Here is a 17,741-nt window from a genome sequence, read left to right as displayed (position 1 = left end):
TACAACGGACTGGGTCTTATTCCGTATCGAGATAGCACCATACGGCCCTATGCGGCTCAGAAAACAAAATATTGGACCTTTCTACAGAGCCAAGGAGTTACGTACACAATGTCAAAACTATGGTATAAATAATTTCTTTGGAAATTTCTCTTTTTGCAGATTGAGTTATTTGAATAATCAGTGTTATCATGCTTATTAACCTCGTCAAAATCCAAATAATGAAAAGAAACTGTCCAACTTATTAAAATCATCTTTCATGCAGAATCAAAATCTATGAAAACTAAACATTTATTTCTTATTCATCTTATATTCATTCAAATTGTGTAGATTAATTTGGACCCTATAAATCAAATCTTTGCAGCGAACCATTGCACACATCTATCGCCACAAACCATACTCAAATTATGTTTATTTGACAGTAAAAAAATGTATCACTATATATAGTGATTTCTACTGTCTTATTATATTGACTATAAAAAAAATTGCATGCTTCGGCAAACAATGACATATATTCATTATTATATGTAGTCTCATCTATACATCTTAAACATAGAAACATATACAATGAGAACAATGTATATACCCATAAGAGTCATGTCATGCCCCGACTCTTTTAATTTCTTATGATTTCTGATGGAGAGTCTTATTATACCAACATGCTTTTATGTGCGTTAGGCATTTATCTATGAACTTAACTAACTTAAATATTTCGAATGAAAATTGTAATAAAATAGTTGAGAATTTTTTTTTAAAGATTATTTTTCTGCAACATTGACATAATGCGCATTTAGAAATATTTTTAAAGGACCTAAATGATCACGCGATACTACATTATAGATGTGAACATGAATAACTTACTGCTACATTGAAACTTTTCAGTTGTTGTGTTTGTATTATCGTCATACAAGTCATTTTAAATCACATTTTTCTTGATTATATATATCTCTCATGTTAGGTTATGCTGAAACGGAAGAAAAATAACAATGAAAAAACACTTCTTAGAAAAGGAAATAAAACCCATCTTGATTACAATATAGAGACACCTGGCTATGTTTAGTTTGTTTTTTTGATACACTGTAGTTAATAACTTTTGAATCATTTAAGACAGTGTACACGCTAGACTGTGCAATTTATTTTACATTCAATACATGTGCTTGATGTTATTTTCATAACTATAGATAAAAACAATTGTAGTACAATTACATGTAAATGACATTCCATGCACCTTAATCCCTGGTAATAGCATAGAGGTGTATTTAAAATATGTTTCGGCCAAAAACCTGAACTCGGCGTATACTCAAAATAAGCCAAGGTACTCACCGGCATTTAATTAATATTGTAAATGCAATTTAAACTACTGTTATGCCTTTAGATATAAAGTGTCCATAGCAAAAAAAACAACCAAAAAAACACTTGAATTTCTACTGTTAAAAATACGAATTAAAATGATAAAAGTTAAAGAAAAAGAAAGGACTCATGATAAATGCTTTCTCTTTTTACTCTTAAGGTTACATTTGTTTGTAAATTTAAAGTGTGAAGTGAAGTAGGGTAATTTATAGGAAAATCACGGCCTAGCATGCATGTTGGAAAATATACTGAATGCCTCTCAGTTTTGAAAAAGCCATGTTTTTTGTATTTTTTTCCACAAAAGAACTGTTAACATTCACTTTAATATCACATTAACAATGTAGATCTTGCCGCATCCATCAAAAAGATTACAAGATAGGCAAGAAATATACATGAAGTTGCATGTACAAAACAGGTTTAATGATAGATGACACCTAGATGATATCCTTAACATGAATAATCCTTATTTCGATCAATTGGTTTCTAAAATATATCCTAGTGAACTTAAATTGAATAAAACTATAACTCTTCAGACGTTATTACATCATTTTTTAGATTTAAACATTTCTATCATTAATAATACTATAGTAACTAAACTTTACGGTAAAAGAGATGATTTTGATTTTAATATTGTTAACTATCCACATTTAGATGGAGATGTACCTCATGCTACATCATATGGGGTGTATATTTCTCAATTAATTAGATTTGCTAGGGCGTGCAGATGATTTTAATGAACGCAATTTATTTATTTATTACTAACAAACTTCTTAAATAAGGTTATCGCTATCATAAATTGCATAAATATTTTACTAAGTTTTACCATCGTAATTCAGATTGAGTTTTAAATTTTAATTGTAATTTAAAAACTATTTTACGAGTAGGTATTAGCAAACCTGATTTCTGTGGAGATGTGGTTTACAAACTTCGTAGGATCATTGGTCATAGTAATTTTTCTGCCATCTTCACTAAAATTATCAAACCGTTTATTAAAAAAGGTTATGGCCCAATTATTTTAAGGCATACCGCATGCTTGGTGTTCAACCTTTTTACAGTTGGACGCTACGCTTTCCTCTTTTAATTACATCTGACGAACTAAGTGGGAGACTCTATGGTGGACAGTTCTTAAAGCCCTTTGGTACTGAATCGTCTTAATGTTCGTCTTCTGTCTTGCTTCGTTTGGCCCTTATAGGTGATGTTCTTGTTGCTCTGTCTTCTTTAAAGGCATCGAGAACTTTGGTAATGGTCATTAGGCTGTACCTTTTTCTACATATTTACGCAATTTTTTATGTGTTTTATTTATTTTTTCTAATGTAACCATGACCATTGTTAGAATTTCACTAAGCGGGGATTAATTTTATTTACACTTTCGTGTCATTCAGGAACATATTGGGTGAGGTTTGGCGCGCCTAAAACCGGTTTAAACTCCCCAGTGGTTTAACCACCACTGGCCGTTCCATGACGGTACCCCTCTGTGTTCCTTCACGTGTTTTTTCATGTCCGTATTGTTACTTGTTTTTGAATGTTTACATTTTTTTATGTCTGCCTTGTTGGATTGTCGTTTACGGTAGGTATTTTCTCACGCTCCCGCCCCTCCCCTTTTCATCCTTACAGCCCTTATCCCTTTTATTCCCATATGGGCCCGTTTTAGTTTATATTATTTCACACATTACATCCCTCTCCTTTCGCCGCCCTTATATCCACTCCAAGGTTTTTGTTGAGTGTCTTCTGGGTGCCCTACTTGGGTGTGTCGGGGGTTACGCCCTGTGAACGTTGCTTTTACCTTGTTGATCTTTATTCTTGTTGCTTTTTTTTCAAGAATCCTTTTTTCTGGTCATTTTTATAAAAAAGTACTTATGATAATTAATTAATACAATCATTTTCTATCTAGCGCAAACCTCTACGTACTTCTTTAGATTGAAATAATAAAAGGGTGATATATTTGAAATGATAAATGGGTCTCCAATTTTATTTGAAACACCTTTAATTTACCTGTTCAGACTTTCCTATAAAATACACGTACAGCTATTAAATCAAAACTTTGTAATAAATAGAGGATATTGAATGAGTGTGAGTTCAATACTAAATTTATTGCACGAGTTGAATAAAATTATATTATGCGAGCCTCTGGCGAGCATTATATATTATTCTATTCAACGACTGCAATAAATTCAGTAATGAACTTACACGAATTTAATATTCTATTTATCACATACCAAAAATAAAGACCGTTTAAAGTGAAAAAAGAGTCATTTTTCATTGACGCGCCTATAGTATAACGCTAACATTTAGCGCGTCTTTACACTATGTTTGTATAACGCTACTGAGTAATGACGTCACGTCAAAATATATGCACGGCCGTGCAATACCATAAATTCGGAGTCGCAAAATTGGCACGGGTGTGTGATAAAATGATTTTTTTTCCAGAAATCTGAAATACAAGTTATATATTTAATTTATCTCGAAATGCAATCTAAACTTAATTTGCAATCAAAGATAACCACACACTATTCGATTAAAATTGGGTCGTTTCTTCCTGAACTTATTCTTCATATTGATATTATAATTAAGCTTACTAAAATGGCGGACATTTAGGGAAATAGGATTGCAGAAAATCAAAGTATTACCCATAGTTTTCATCTAGATATGCACATGGTAAACATATTTATTTAAAACGCTTATAGCTTATTCTGATGTTTAAATGCATTTTTAATTCTGATACAATTAGGTGTATATAAATTTATTTCAACTAAGTTTTCACTTTCGGTCAAAATGTTTCGGATAAATAAAAAAAAAAAATGTTTTAATACTTTTATCGCAGGCTGTTTCCTGCATCATTTAAAAATACCAAAATGTCATTTTAGAAAAGTACACTTAGTTAAGTTCTTAGTACAAAATAATAATATGAAATTAGGCAAAGCCTATGAACGGGGAAGTCGTGAAAAATTCCTTTCATTCTTTCCGTGTTAAAGGTGTCATTCAGTATTACATGCACTGCTTCTGTTTTCACTCGAAACACTCGACGATTATTATTTATCCGAAAAGTTGAGGTTTGTTCCGGTATCGGAATACCCCGCCTATTATCATTGAGTTACATTGTAAATGGCGGCGCCCGACTAGAACTGACACTGAAAATTTCGTTGATAGGTATATCAAGGTATTAGGTATATAAGGAATTTTATATATTTTTTTATTGTTTTTTATTTGATTTTCTTTTAAATATACACATGTAGTCTATAGCCGGGCAAGCCAAAGCCCGGACCTGCTTCGCGGGCCTGGTCTTTGACTTCCCTGTATAATATTGTCAAAGCCTCAAAGCGGGCTTGATTTTCTTTTACCGTGAAATACTATAAAATAATCGCTTCATTTTTATTTTAGAGTGGTTGGACCAATGCTCGGCGCATACCAATGCTCGGCGTAAAAAATATTTTTTTTAGAATATCTGAAAATGTCTCGAGTTATCTCAGATTTAGGTCACTGGTGCTTTTAATTTACATCTTTCACCATTTTATCCTGGTGTGGTTCACTTCCGGTAAAGTCACGTGACAATGCTTATAGCAGACGAACAACCTTATGTAATCCCCAACATATAAATTATTAAAATCTTTTAACACTAGAGTTCTGGGGCTGTAAAATTTAAACTAAAAGTTGGGTACTTGTAAATGTATGAACCTAATTTGGTTGTTACAATTTATTCAATATGTTTTCTTCATAAGATAAAAAAGAGATTTTATTCGAAAAACAATCCTGCATCATGTAGTATTGTACGCCGAGCTATGGTACAATTTCATGCAAACCACTCTTGTTTATCCGGACTATCTATAGCTCCAGCCATGCACATCATTATGTGATTAGCGAATTTTACACAATGGCTATTTAAAACAATATCATCGGTCTTGAAAATGGACATATAACATTGAGGTTTGTTGACGTTGATTTGAATTTGCCATATCAAATATAGTATTTTTACGCCGAGCGTTGGTCCACCCACTCTACATTTTTCGTCTAAAAATTGTCATTTGGTATTTCATCCACTACTGCCGTTTATTCTGGTTCCCTGTCCTATTATGGTTCCTATATAAGTGCGCAGGACACCAATCAACGCTTCTGTTTTCAATGAGAATACCTCAGCTTTCATCGTTATCTTGTAATTCGAAAAGTTCAGTGTTCGCGTTTACTGAGTAAACATATCAATTTACTCGCTAAAATTGCCAGGGAGGAAAGAAAAAAAGGGCTGTTGAGTCCCTGGGACGAAACACTTTTTCCCCGATAATTGGTCAATTCTCTCTTAAGTTTTTTTGCTCTGCTTGAAAATGATTTTCTATTCACTTTAAAAAAATTGTATTATAAGAACTTGACTTTCACCTCATTTTCATTTGTTCCTTTCTCATTAGCAATGCAGATTTATATCCCAAACGTAGACTAGGAGCAAGTGCTCGGCCTCGTTTTGGGCCAACCTATCAATGGTATCCGCGAACATCAACAGTCTCAAATTTGATTGTATTATGAAGTTATGCAAACATTGACATTTTTGTAATTGAGGACTCGTTCCATTTGAATTGGGACGTAACAGATCTATTAGCACTGAGTCCCAGGTACTCAGTAAAGTTAGGGAAAATCGCTAACACTGAAGTTGCAATGTGCCAATTCTGTACTCCGGACGAAAGTTTTCAAAACCATCTATCTAGCAGGTATACTCTCGTTACTGTAAAGCTCGCTTTGCTAGCAGGCCCTTCGGGCCAGCTCTTCGAGCTCGCTATTATTTATTAGTAATTAGTTAAAACGACCAATAAGTTAACAGTGATTTTTTTAACCTCTGCTTCCTGCGTCCAGAACGCAATGACTTAACTGTGCATGCAAAGTTTCAAATAATATGCATCTTTTGGATGCATGCATTTTCTGAGTAGGAAGTCCTGTCTGACAGGAATTTGGTAATAAATACCAAATTGTGTCCAAGTTATGTCAATCTTATAACAGTAAATGTTTTTGCTGACATTTTACATTGTTTTTACCGTTAAAAGCTTATCGTATACTTGTAAACATTTTATTTGTGTAGCGCTTGTTTGAAATGTCAACTAAAACAGAATATATTCTAGTAATTTGACCCGCTCGATGACAAATTTCCAATATCGCTCCAAATTATTTTAAACATTTAAATACGTTCTTGTTCGGAGATTTCTTTTGTAAATTTACTTTTCAACTATCAATAGTAACTATACGATAATAGCTCAGCCATTTCAGAGTTTCTTTTGAACCTGTGAGTCCCTGGTTTTTGGGGAGGGGATATTGTTGATATCAAGAGCATTTACTCGATAAAGCTACTAGGTAGTAAATTACCAATATTGAGTCCGCACTGTATTTCCTAAATGACATCTATCTTAGTTATAAATCTATTTTCTTTAGGAAAAAAATGATTTCTTCAATGATTATAAATGAAAAATTGGACTGATATTACCTCATTATAATAGGGTCATATTTTATGTACGGGAACTTTACAAAAAATTATAGGTAATTTAGTAATTTAACAGAAAAGTGTTAACACAGCATGCAGTGTTCTTGTTTTACTAGACAGATTCATTATTTCAGATTTTATCTCACAAATGCTCATGGAGAATAACATAGTGACAGACTTTGAACGGCTACGAGTGTTCTCAAGTTCCATTGGCAAAATGGACGACCTCGTACATGACCTCAGCCTAGCTCTTGAGGATGCCGCTAGTCATAAACGTTCCAAAAGTGACGGGGGACACGGGGCATCGTCTTCTAGCACACGACGTCTTCCAAGAAAAAGAAAGGGTAGGCGGAAAAGACATCAGCCGGACTTAGGAAATATGAGTGAAGCTTCACAAAGCAGTATCGATGAAGCAATCAAAGACTACATGGAAAACATTGCTCAGAGCGACTCAGATGATTTAGCTATTGCTCATCATATAGTTAGACTCACTATGCCATTGAACATAAATTATGTTCCCTCTCAGGTGGAGTCAGATTCGGTCAATGAGTCAATGTTTTCACCAATACGACCGCAGAGACGTAGAAAAAAATACAAATCAATGGCCATAGATCCCGATCCGTCTTCCTCGCAGCATGACTCACCTGTCCAGCAGGGTAAACCAAAATACAACAGACAGAGGAGTAAGACTGTTAAACTTCCTCATTGTAGTATGGGTACCAGCCCAATGGATGGTAGTGGTTTTATGCATCAGATGAAGGAGTCAGGTATAGATGAGATGGTTCCTGGCAAGAGAAAGCGTAGTATCAGACCTAAAACAGATTATGGAACTGGAACAGATCAGAATAGGACTGAAGATTGCTGTAAAGATGATGATGCAATGGACTCTGCGATGAACTCACAGTATGTAATTTTTGATATATATATAATAAACTTTCATTCAGAGGAAGTTACTTTGTACTTAATTAACATCAAAATCTTTAGCTCAAAAGTTTGATACTTTTTATGCTAAATTGCTACATATATATATTATATATGTTCATTTAACATGTGTGCAATTTCATGAAAATTTTAAACAAACATATGTTCAATAACAATGAGTGGTTAAGGTTACTGACGTAATCATCTGTCCTTCACTGCTGAAAGTTTGAATCCTTCACAGGACTATTGAGTATGAATATTTTCGAGTATGGACGCTATGCAACAGGCTTGCTTATGTTTGGTAGTTTTACTCTAATCCCAGTTTGACTGGAATGATGCACAGGTGGCATCCAAGGTCTTCATCTGCCATTAATGCCAGAAAGTCACTTTATGGCCTTTACCCTGTTGGCGTGGCTGAAAACTCAACCAAATTTAATTCATTGATAATATTCAAAACTGAAATGAATGTATTATCATCTTTTCTAGAGAGGGAAGTAGTTCAACACTGAGCAGCAGTAGTGAGTCAATATCAGGCGATGAATATTGTGTAACACATGAAGGTATCTTTTATTTGTTTTAACCTTATTTGCTCCAGTTTTAGAAGAAGAAAAGTAGAGCAATTGTTTGCATTGGCATTGGATACATTTTTTGTGACAGTCCATTTTTTCAGAAACTATAAAAGGTAATCACTGCGAACTAAGTATACATGCTTATTGTCATTGTCTTATATATAAATAAATAATCCTAAAACTCTTTGGCTGTGGTTCTATTCAGGTGCTTGTTCGTGCCTGAAATAATGCATCATGGAAGAGCACCTGAGGTCGCCCTCCACCAGTAAAGCTGGAACATCGCCATATGACTTATACTGTGTTGGTCGACTTAAAACCCAATCATCCAAACAAAACTTCATACAGTGATTTTGAATTTTGTACATTGACTGTCAAAAAGTATGCGTGTATATTGTTTTCTATGTAGTTTTGCTGAACATAATAACATCCACAATTTGTCCTAATGTTTGTCTAGCTGATGATGAGCAGAGTGACTTCTTCCATGAGGCGGGACCTGCATGTGGTATCCCAGGAGTGATCCCCTGGTGGGAGAACGAAAGAGTCAATAGCGGAGATGAAACCATGGTTTCAGATAAACAGTTTCAACAAATACTCAACGGCAGTTTTCAACACCTTTCTAGATCTTCACAAATTGGTTTCAAGGCCAGGATGTCGCGGATAATGAGACATGTAAGTTGTTAGAGGCGTTTCAAGCTGATCTTGCCCAGCTTTAAAGTAGCATGCTTCCAGATTCATGCAACTTTTCTTAATAATTTTGAAAACGTACATGTGTGAAAAAGTAAATATTGTGAAGTGAACAAAGGTATTAAATTACAAATTGAAAACAATAACAGTCGACATAAATTACTGAAATTGGGTGAAAATGTGCAAAAATAGCCCATACTGAGTTAGTAATGCAGTAGAAATAGGTGATGAGTACTGAAAAATCAGTCATTAATCACACATAACATGTTATTACTTGAATCTTTTTACTTTTCTTAAAAAGCACATTTTTCTCAACTTTGATTTTCTTGTATATTTTGGCTCATCTGGAGGCACTTTACCACTTTTTACAGACATAATTGCGCTGCTGAGGGCCAGCCTGTAAAGGCCACATTGTATATTACAAATAAAAGAACTCCACTGAGGTCCAATCTGAAAAACATAAAATTTGAATATCGTTCATACATGTAGATCAGCTTTGGCACTTAAAACAGAACGATAATAGTTTTGTTCTATTCTTAGTCCAATTTACCCTTTTCAATTTTGGGGTATTTTGTTCCAACCAGAATAATTATTCTGGAAAACGGAGTGAGTGAATGATCTGAAATTTCGCACACAAGTTATTGGTCTAGACCTTCATCAAATGGAACATTAGTCTGGAAAAGATATATCCAATCCCTTCATCTAAAAAATCCTCAGTTGAGTCCCTTTAAGAAATTAAATTTTGATGGTGCTTCTACTTACTAACTTAGATTTCCAAATGAACATATTGTCTAACCAATGACAAAATGTTCTGGGCACTTATTGTCCTTTTAATATTCATAATAAAAAAGTAGAAAAATATTTCTAAACCAAACATGCTTCGGCATTTACTTGAATCTAACCATCCTGAGTATTATAGGAACTGCATAGTTATCATAAATGTCTTGTCTCTACATTACAGTGTGGTAGAGAAATTCGTTTTGGAAGACGTAAATTGAAAGGCAAGGTAAAGAAAAATTACTACATAACAATAAATATTTGTTTCCCAATGATAGGATAAGATAATTAATTGAATGTATATTCAAGTATGCTATGTGGCAGCATGGCTGAATGGTTAACATATTGTACCAGTAACCTTAAGTTATGTGGGCTTAAATCAGATTAGGGGCAAGCCGTTGTTTTCTTTAGCAAGAAACTTCAAACTCATTTCTTTAATACTGGTTGGTTACAGGAACAGATTTTAAAGTGTTTCTACAAATTTATAACATTAAAGTAAAATTAAAATTAATTTGGTATAAACTATGTATGTAGATTGGTGTTCAAGTTTAGTTTTGAAATATTGATAATGAATTTGAAACAAGGCTGTCGATGTTTATTTTAAGTAATGTTCTGAGTCTTCAAATGCCACAGATTATATATTATTGTATTATTAACTACCTTAACACACTGTGTATAATTTACAGATACCAGGGTACACTGTACAAAGATTTATTCAGGAGAGACATAAATGGAACAGTATTCAAGGTAAAATCAACTCCTGGTATACTAGTTCTAACACTAACGGCAACAGCAGCAGTTCATTGGCAGATAGTAAACGGCAGAGGAAAACACCACCGCCATTCACAGAGGCAGATTTAGGTATTTTATATAGTTAAAAACTACGACATTACGAAGAAAACATGTTTTAGAAGCCATATTTCTGTTTGCCAGTTGCAGAGACATAGATAACAGGGATGGGCAACTTCCTAGCCAGTTAAAATATCACGCGTGTCTGCTAAACGTAAAACTTGTAGCAAGTAAAACTTATTAGCCAGATATCAAAATCAGTAAAATAATACATTTTCTGAAAGCTTATGCATTTGTCTATGGCTGCAGGTAAAAATATTTACAGTTCCCATTTAAATAAATGTTACATCATTTTTCAAAGAGAACCACTATAATAATTTTTGTTACAAAACTATTCATATGACAAAAAAACTGGCTCAGTGGGTATGTTCTGCCATGTTTTTCTAAGTGAAAGGTATGGAAAGTTACCAATATTTTAACATGCAGCAATAGATAAAAGATTTACCTTTCAAATGGTATATAATATTAAAGAATAAATTGTACGTCCATTAGGTTTTATTTGCTACAAAATGCCTAATTTTTCACTTTTTGATAGGCACGAGTGATATTTCAATGGAGTATATAGGAGCTGCTTATCTCTGTTATCTATGTCTCTGCCAGTTGCAACCATATTTTGACTGCTAAAAGAATTTTGTTTTGAAAAAGCAGCAGAAAGTTTCCTGTATTTTGATAACAAAATATTAAAATTATTACATGTAGTTATGGCAGTCAACACATAAATTGACCTTGAATCATATTAATTGATGCATTGATGGTCTCATTCCTTTTGTTTGTAGAAGATGTTGACAATAGTTAAAACTTACCAAAAGTTATCATTAAGAATGGTACATTTGTATACACCATTATAAAGATATTCAATAATTAATTTAATTAAAAGCATTGTTTGATATTCAAATGTTAGATATCTACCCGGCATTTTCTGTAACAAAAAGAGAATGTACCATTAACTTTGAAAGTTATCATTTACTTACCACATGCTAAGTAGGGAGAGCATTTAACTAGTAATCTAGGGATGAGTGATTCAATCCTTTAAGATGAGTCATTAATTTTTCACAACAATTTATTTCTGAGATTGAGTCGAATGGTCTTTTGTCTCTTTGTCTCTCAATAAATATTCAGATCTTTTGTCTCTCAAGGAATATTCAGAAATCATGTGACAATAATAGTCAAATGTTTGTGGAAATCATATAGGGTAAATAGTCAGTTGCTTGCAGAGAAATTGGTAAATACTGGTTAATTATCAAGAAAATCTGGTTAGCTGGCCAACTGCTGATAATATGAATAAAAATATGTATTAAATTTGCATAAAAATCACAAAGAAAAATAAGTAAAAAAAATTTACTTAATTTCAGCTTTCATTGGTGCTGATGCAGACCCAATTCCTGAATCAAATATTGGCAACCGTATGTTACAGTCGATGGGTTGGAGCCCCGGGCAGGGACTTGGAGCAGATGGTGCTGGCATCAGAACTCCCGTCAAAGCCTGTCTCCGACCCCGCAGGCAGGGTTTTGGTAGCTCAGAACAGCCAAGCACAAGCTGGGACGGACCGCCATCTGTAAATTCTAACACTTTAACTGCTGAGCAGAAACCTGGAAGTAAAGTAGAGCTACACACTGTAAGCTCAGAACAGTGTTTGTAAAAGAAAGGTGTTAGGCCACAAAATGTTTGTTTTCTTAGGTGCTCAGATGTCTAAATGTTCTGAACATTGTAATGTTACCAGATAGAATCATAGTTTTTCTATATCTGACAGTCTATTAAAGTGCTTACTTTAACTGGTTTAATTACTTACAAAATAGTGATTGTTTTAATGTTAAAATTTGAAAATGTTAATTGTTTAATTTTTCTTCTGTAGATTTTATTTAAATTGAGAATATTAGGAAAGTATTGTTAATTTGAAAAAAAAAAAATTGAAAAAAATTAAATAATTCTCTTATACAGTAGAACTTCAGTCTGTCCAAGGAACTTTTGTAAAAATTTCGCGACATCCAGAAGGTGACTCATTGTCTCATATTAACAACAGTATTTCTAGCTGTTGATGTTTACAAGTGACTTACAAAAGGTGTAACAAAAGGAAAGGGTGATAATTTAAGCAGGAAATAGCATGTACATTAGTATATCCTGTGTGATTAGCACATGACTCCTGGTCTCAGAAGGTTCAAAACAAAACTAATTTGTATAGAGTTGTCATTGATTTAGTACCAACCATATCAGCGATATATAGATATCGGATGACAGATATCAGCGGTACACTGATATATCAATAATTACTTTAGATTTCTTGTCTGTCCTTCACTTTCATACCTGTTTAAATGATTTCCGGGTTAAAAACATGTTCTTTCCTGTGTCTTGTTTATAAAAGCCCATTGCATGACTTTTTTTCAGACCATTCTAATTTTGTCATGATTGCTGTGAAATATTTCCACTATAAAACAATTAACAGCATAATGTTAGATATGGACACCTGCTTTTGTATATGTTTTGGGTTAAATTGTGTAATTTCTAGACATTTAATTTGTCAAAATTATCGATATTTTTAAATGTGTATCGATTATTGATTGACAGAAAAATATCCATGATACATTGATATTGTTTCTATTGATGACAACTCTAAATTTGTATTGTTTATATACTACTTCAGCAGTTTGAATGATTACAATTAAAAAATATTCTCACACTCTGGGGGGGGGGGGGGGAGTATTTCAAAGGCCATTAGAATTGATACTTGTCAAACAAGTTGATGACAAAGAAAAAGTGTGAAAAATGTCTCGAGATGGAAGGTGTCCATAAATCGGGGGACTGCTTAATGTTTTAAGATTTATTCTATATGGACAACATTAAAACTTTTTACACATCGAAAAAAAATCAGCACTTAAAAATTCAACTGACACTAAGGTTTAATAAAGACTATTTTAGGTGAAAAATTGGGACTTATATTTTGCTTCGACACATCAAGAAAATCAACGAATTTGAATTCCTTTTATGAAAGTTCTATTGTATTTACTGTAAGAGATGAAGTCATTGTTTGGTGTATTGGATCTAATTTAATGAATTATAGCAAACAATATGTTCTTGTGTTTAACAAATGAAAACTATCTTGTGCACCTAAGAAACAAACACAGGTTTTGTATTTAGCATAAAAGTGTGAAATGTATTTTGAAATGTTTAATAAATTTTTGTGGCCATGACAATGTACGGGTTTCAGGGACCAGTTGCAATCAAGACATTTGAGCCGCGTCATGACAAAACCATCGTAATGCGTTTGCGACCATCATGGATCCAGACCAGCCTGCGCATCCGCACAGTCTGATCAGGATCCATGCTGTTCGCTATCAGTTTCTGTATTTGTAATAGAGTTTGTAAGCGAACAGCATGGATCCTGATCAGACTGCGCGGACGCGCAGGCTGGTCTGGATCCATGCTGGTTGCAAACACATTATGTTGGTTTTGTTATGACACAGCTCATTATTTTGTTTTAAGGACATGAATTATGATAACATTTGTTACACAGACAATGATTTAATTTTGCAATATTTTATTTTTGAAATACAGTAGAACTTTGGTAAGTCGAAGTTGGAGGGACTTGCGTAAAAACTTCGACACATCGGGACTTCGACTCATGAATCGATCTGAATTTCATGACAAAATTTCAACCCGTGACTAGCCCTAATTATAAGATCTATAACGTAACCTGTTTCATGTTTTTCTTTCATTCATTAATCTGATATTTTACATTATAAAATGATAAATATGACATGTTAACTTTTCACAGCTAATGATTTGGACTCCCTGTTGACGTATACAATGAAGTTATAAAAGACGTAACAATACGAAAGGGCAATAACTAAACCAGCTTATAGTAAATATTTCGCGTGTGATTATCACGCGACACCGGGTCACGGAAGTACACAAATGATAGGTCTTACTGTTCACATGTACTTTAAAAAACCGCTACCGCAATTAAAACAGAAATGATTAAAGCATTTTTTCACACATTTAAACGCATACAAAGGCTGTTTGAACACTCGGCTGTGTAATTAACACATGTCACTAAAGTTGATCGAAAATCGTCTTCGCGGCCAGAAAAGGTGTGAAAATGTCTCGAGATTGAAAGTGTCAAAATAACAGAAGAACTTCGACTTATTTGTTGTAAATTGTACTAGATTTATTCTATACGGACCACGAAAAAACTTCGACACATCGAAAATCTCGACACATAAAATCTCGACTCATAAATAGCTTTTTATAAGGAATATATAAGGGAAAAAATCGGGACTATCATTTTACTTCGACACATCGAGAAAATCGACTAATCGAAGTTCGACTCATGGAAGTTCTACTGTATGTCTGCTTGTGCTTCAAAAGATATGATACATTGTGAGTCAATTAAGTTAACAACTGAAATATTTTTGGAAGACAAATTATTTCAGCTTCTTCCTTTTTAAAAGTAAAGTGGAATATTTTATTCCTCTTATGTATCGGTCAATTTGCTTTTATCTTTTCAAAGAAATCTTTTTCTACAAAAAAAAAAAATTGGATGTCATTTTCTCTGCCCCAACCACTAAGGGGTAGGGGAATCATGTAGAATATCCTTTGTCTGTCCGTCTGTCATTCTGTCCTGCTCTATGTCAGTAGACTGACAGTGTGGGGGCATCTGTGTCCTATGGACACATTTCTAGTTTCTCTTTTAGAAAAGTCAAACATGTTTCATACTATTTTGAAGAAGGATTTAGAGCAAGTTTAAAGATTATACCCTGAAAAAAGAAGTGCTGAATGTGAAATAAGTTTTTATAAAAGTAGCAAACTTTAAACAAAGTGGTATTTTGACCTTCTTATAAAACACTAAATCACTTTATTACATGCTTTTCGGTGGTTTATAGAAATATATCAGTGATATAAAACTGGTAATTTCACTGTTTGAAACAGTGAAATTACCACTTTGATATTTTTACTGTTTTGAATTTAAGCCCCTTACGTTGTTTCAATGAAATACCAGCGTGCACAGAACTGGGTACCAACTTAATGACGTGACGTCGTAAATGATGTCACATTGTATTATTATTTGGCGCGCTTTTCATTCAGTATTAGGTTTAATGTCTTTTTAAAACGTTTCTTTGCATATAATAAAAATAAAATTTGTTTAGTTTAGTGTAAGATTGAAATATATTTCACCTTGTGAACACCAAAAGTTCATATTTCACTTGTGGCTGCGCCACTCGTGAAATATACCTTTTGGTGCTCACTTGGTGAAATATATTCCGATCTTACACTGAACTAAACAAATATCCTTTATTGAACTGAACTAAATTTCAATATGCAAAGGTGGCTCAGCAGTGTGGTTAAAAGTATCATTTTGGAAAATGTAGGACACTGAAAATAAAATGTTTTTGAGAAATAAAAATAATATCATTTTAAAGGTTAAATGGGCCTTTAATATTAAAACAGCTTAAACATTGAATGTCCTTATTACAAATGTCAGTTGTTTAAGTTTTGAAGTATTATCATAATGCTGTCATGTTAAATATTAGATCTAGTAAAATACATTTTGTGTAATGTTATAAGAGTATTATTTGTACAAACATTTAATCATTTATTATAATATTTGCCATGCTATGACATTGTTTTTATATCTGATAAACTCTGTAAAATCTAGGATTCTGAAAGTTTAGATTAAAATTAAGCAACATTTTTGTATAATTGAGAGTTTGTAGAAATCAAGTAAAGGGAAGCAACTCAAATGAAATCTGATTTTGTTTCAGATGATTTAGTGTTAATATATTTTCATATAGAAATATAGGCTACAGTAAAACTGTTCAATAGAATTTCTTAAACTTGGCATGTTGTTAAAATATGATAATAGAAACAGCTTAAGCTGGAAACAATTGGGGGTCACTGTTCTCACTTCTGTCTCGAAAACATCCTTAATAGATATGCCAACAATTTTTTTTATCAAATTTTGATAGATGCCTCTTGCTCAGACATTGAAGATGAATGTTGCCATCTCAGTACTCTAGTCTCAGATTAGATTTTAAGATGATGATGTCAAAGTCAAGGAATTTTATATGGTTTAAAATAAATTTTCATGTTTTACCGTATAAATAAGGCCATGTTTTTTTTGTTGTTAAAACAAGGCCAGGGAGCATGCATCAGAATTGCTGATTTTCTTTGTTCATTTAAAGAAGAGAGGATATTGAATAACCATGAAAGTTTTTTTTTGATTGTGTTACATGTACCAAAGTTCTTGATGTTAAGAGTCTCTTAGGATAAATTAAAAGAAAGAAATAACATTAATTACTTTGTAGAAGTTTGAGTGTGTATCAGGGAGTGTACATCTGCTGTATAACATGCAATGTTTTATTGCATTACCTCCCCTTTTGACTAATGGGTTGCATTTAAGTGTTAAGGCATCAGAATTGCAGCCAGCATTTATCCCTGCGTGATTGTAAGAGGCAACTAAATGGGTTCAAATTACTACAGTCTATGCATGTCTATAAGCTCCAGCAGATGAGATGGTTTTGACCCCTGGTGTTGCTTTAAGTTTGTAACTCCCAAAGTTAGCCAATGTCTTCTTTCCTGTCTTAGCACCATATGACCTAATTTGTGTTGGTATGGCCTAAAACCAAACAAAACAAAACAAAATCATTGCGTTAAAGAGACTGAGAATTTTTTTGCCATGTAAGTTGCTTTTAAAGAGGTATACTTTTACATACCTGGAAAAATTTTATTTTGATGTTTGATTATGTTATGGAAAATTTGTCAATGTTGAATATCATCTTCCATTTTAAATGTTTCCAAAGCCAATTTATGACATCACATACATACATATATTATCATACTGTTTTTATTGTCGAGGGTCAGAGATTTCAACTTTCTTAAATTCTAATGTTGATAATGAAATTTTGAAGTATACAAGTAATAAGTCCTCAGTTATTTGATTATTATATATGAATATAGACAGTAGATCTACTATTCAAACGCTTTGTTTTTCTTGTTCTTGATTATATTTTAATGAAGCTTTTATTGAAAGAATTTGCTATTAAATCATTTAGGTATCGTTTAATAAAACATTCTAAATACTTTCTGAAACATAAATTACATAAAACAAAAAAGAGGAGATGATTTCCTCTGTCATTTTGCAGAATTGT

General features: G+C 33.0%; 1 protein-coding gene across 1 annotated transcript; it reads left to right on the top strand.

Moving 5' to 3' along the window:
- Positions 1–3,916: 3,916 nt before the first annotated feature.
- Positions 3,917–13,908, top strand: LOC132733374 (G patch domain-containing protein 2-like). Its single transcript, XM_060720017.1, has 7 exons — positions 3,917–4,002; positions 6,934–7,702; positions 8,207–8,280; positions 8,744–8,958; positions 9,935–9,979; positions 10,437–10,611; positions 11,952–13,908. The coding sequence occupies exons 2-7, from the start codon at positions 6,948–6,950 to the stop codon at positions 12,236–12,238; spliced, it is 1,551 nt and encodes a 516-aa protein (XP_060576000.1). The 5' UTR covers positions 3,917–4,002; positions 6,934–6,947; the 3' UTR covers positions 12,239–13,908.
- The last annotated feature ends 3,833 nt before the right edge of the window (positions 13,909–17,741 follow it).

The sequence above is a fragment of the Ruditapes philippinarum genome, unplaced genomic scaffold (assembly GCF_026571515.1).
Source record: "Ruditapes philippinarum isolate M1 unplaced genomic scaffold, ASM2657151v2 ctg1756_1_1_1_1, whole genome shotgun sequence".
Classification (NCBI taxonomy): Eukaryota; Metazoa; Mollusca; class Bivalvia; order Venerida; family Veneridae; genus Ruditapes; species Ruditapes philippinarum.
The sequence above is the reverse complement of the archived record's forward strand: the minus strand, read 5'-3'. Positions and strand labels throughout refer to the sequence as shown.

Coding starts and splice junctions, on each gene's coding strand:
- LOC132733374 (XM_060720017.1), top strand. CDS start 6,948: ATGCTCATGGAGAATAACATAGTGACAGACTTTGAACGGCTACGAGTG. Junction 8,959..9,934: donor TGTCGCGGATAATGAGACAT/GTAAGTTGTTAG, acceptor TCTACATTACAG/TGTGGTAGAGAAATTCGTTT. Junction 9,980..10,436: donor GACGTAAATTGAAAGGCAAG/GTAAAGAAAAAT, acceptor TATAATTTACAG/ATACCAGGGTACACTGTACA.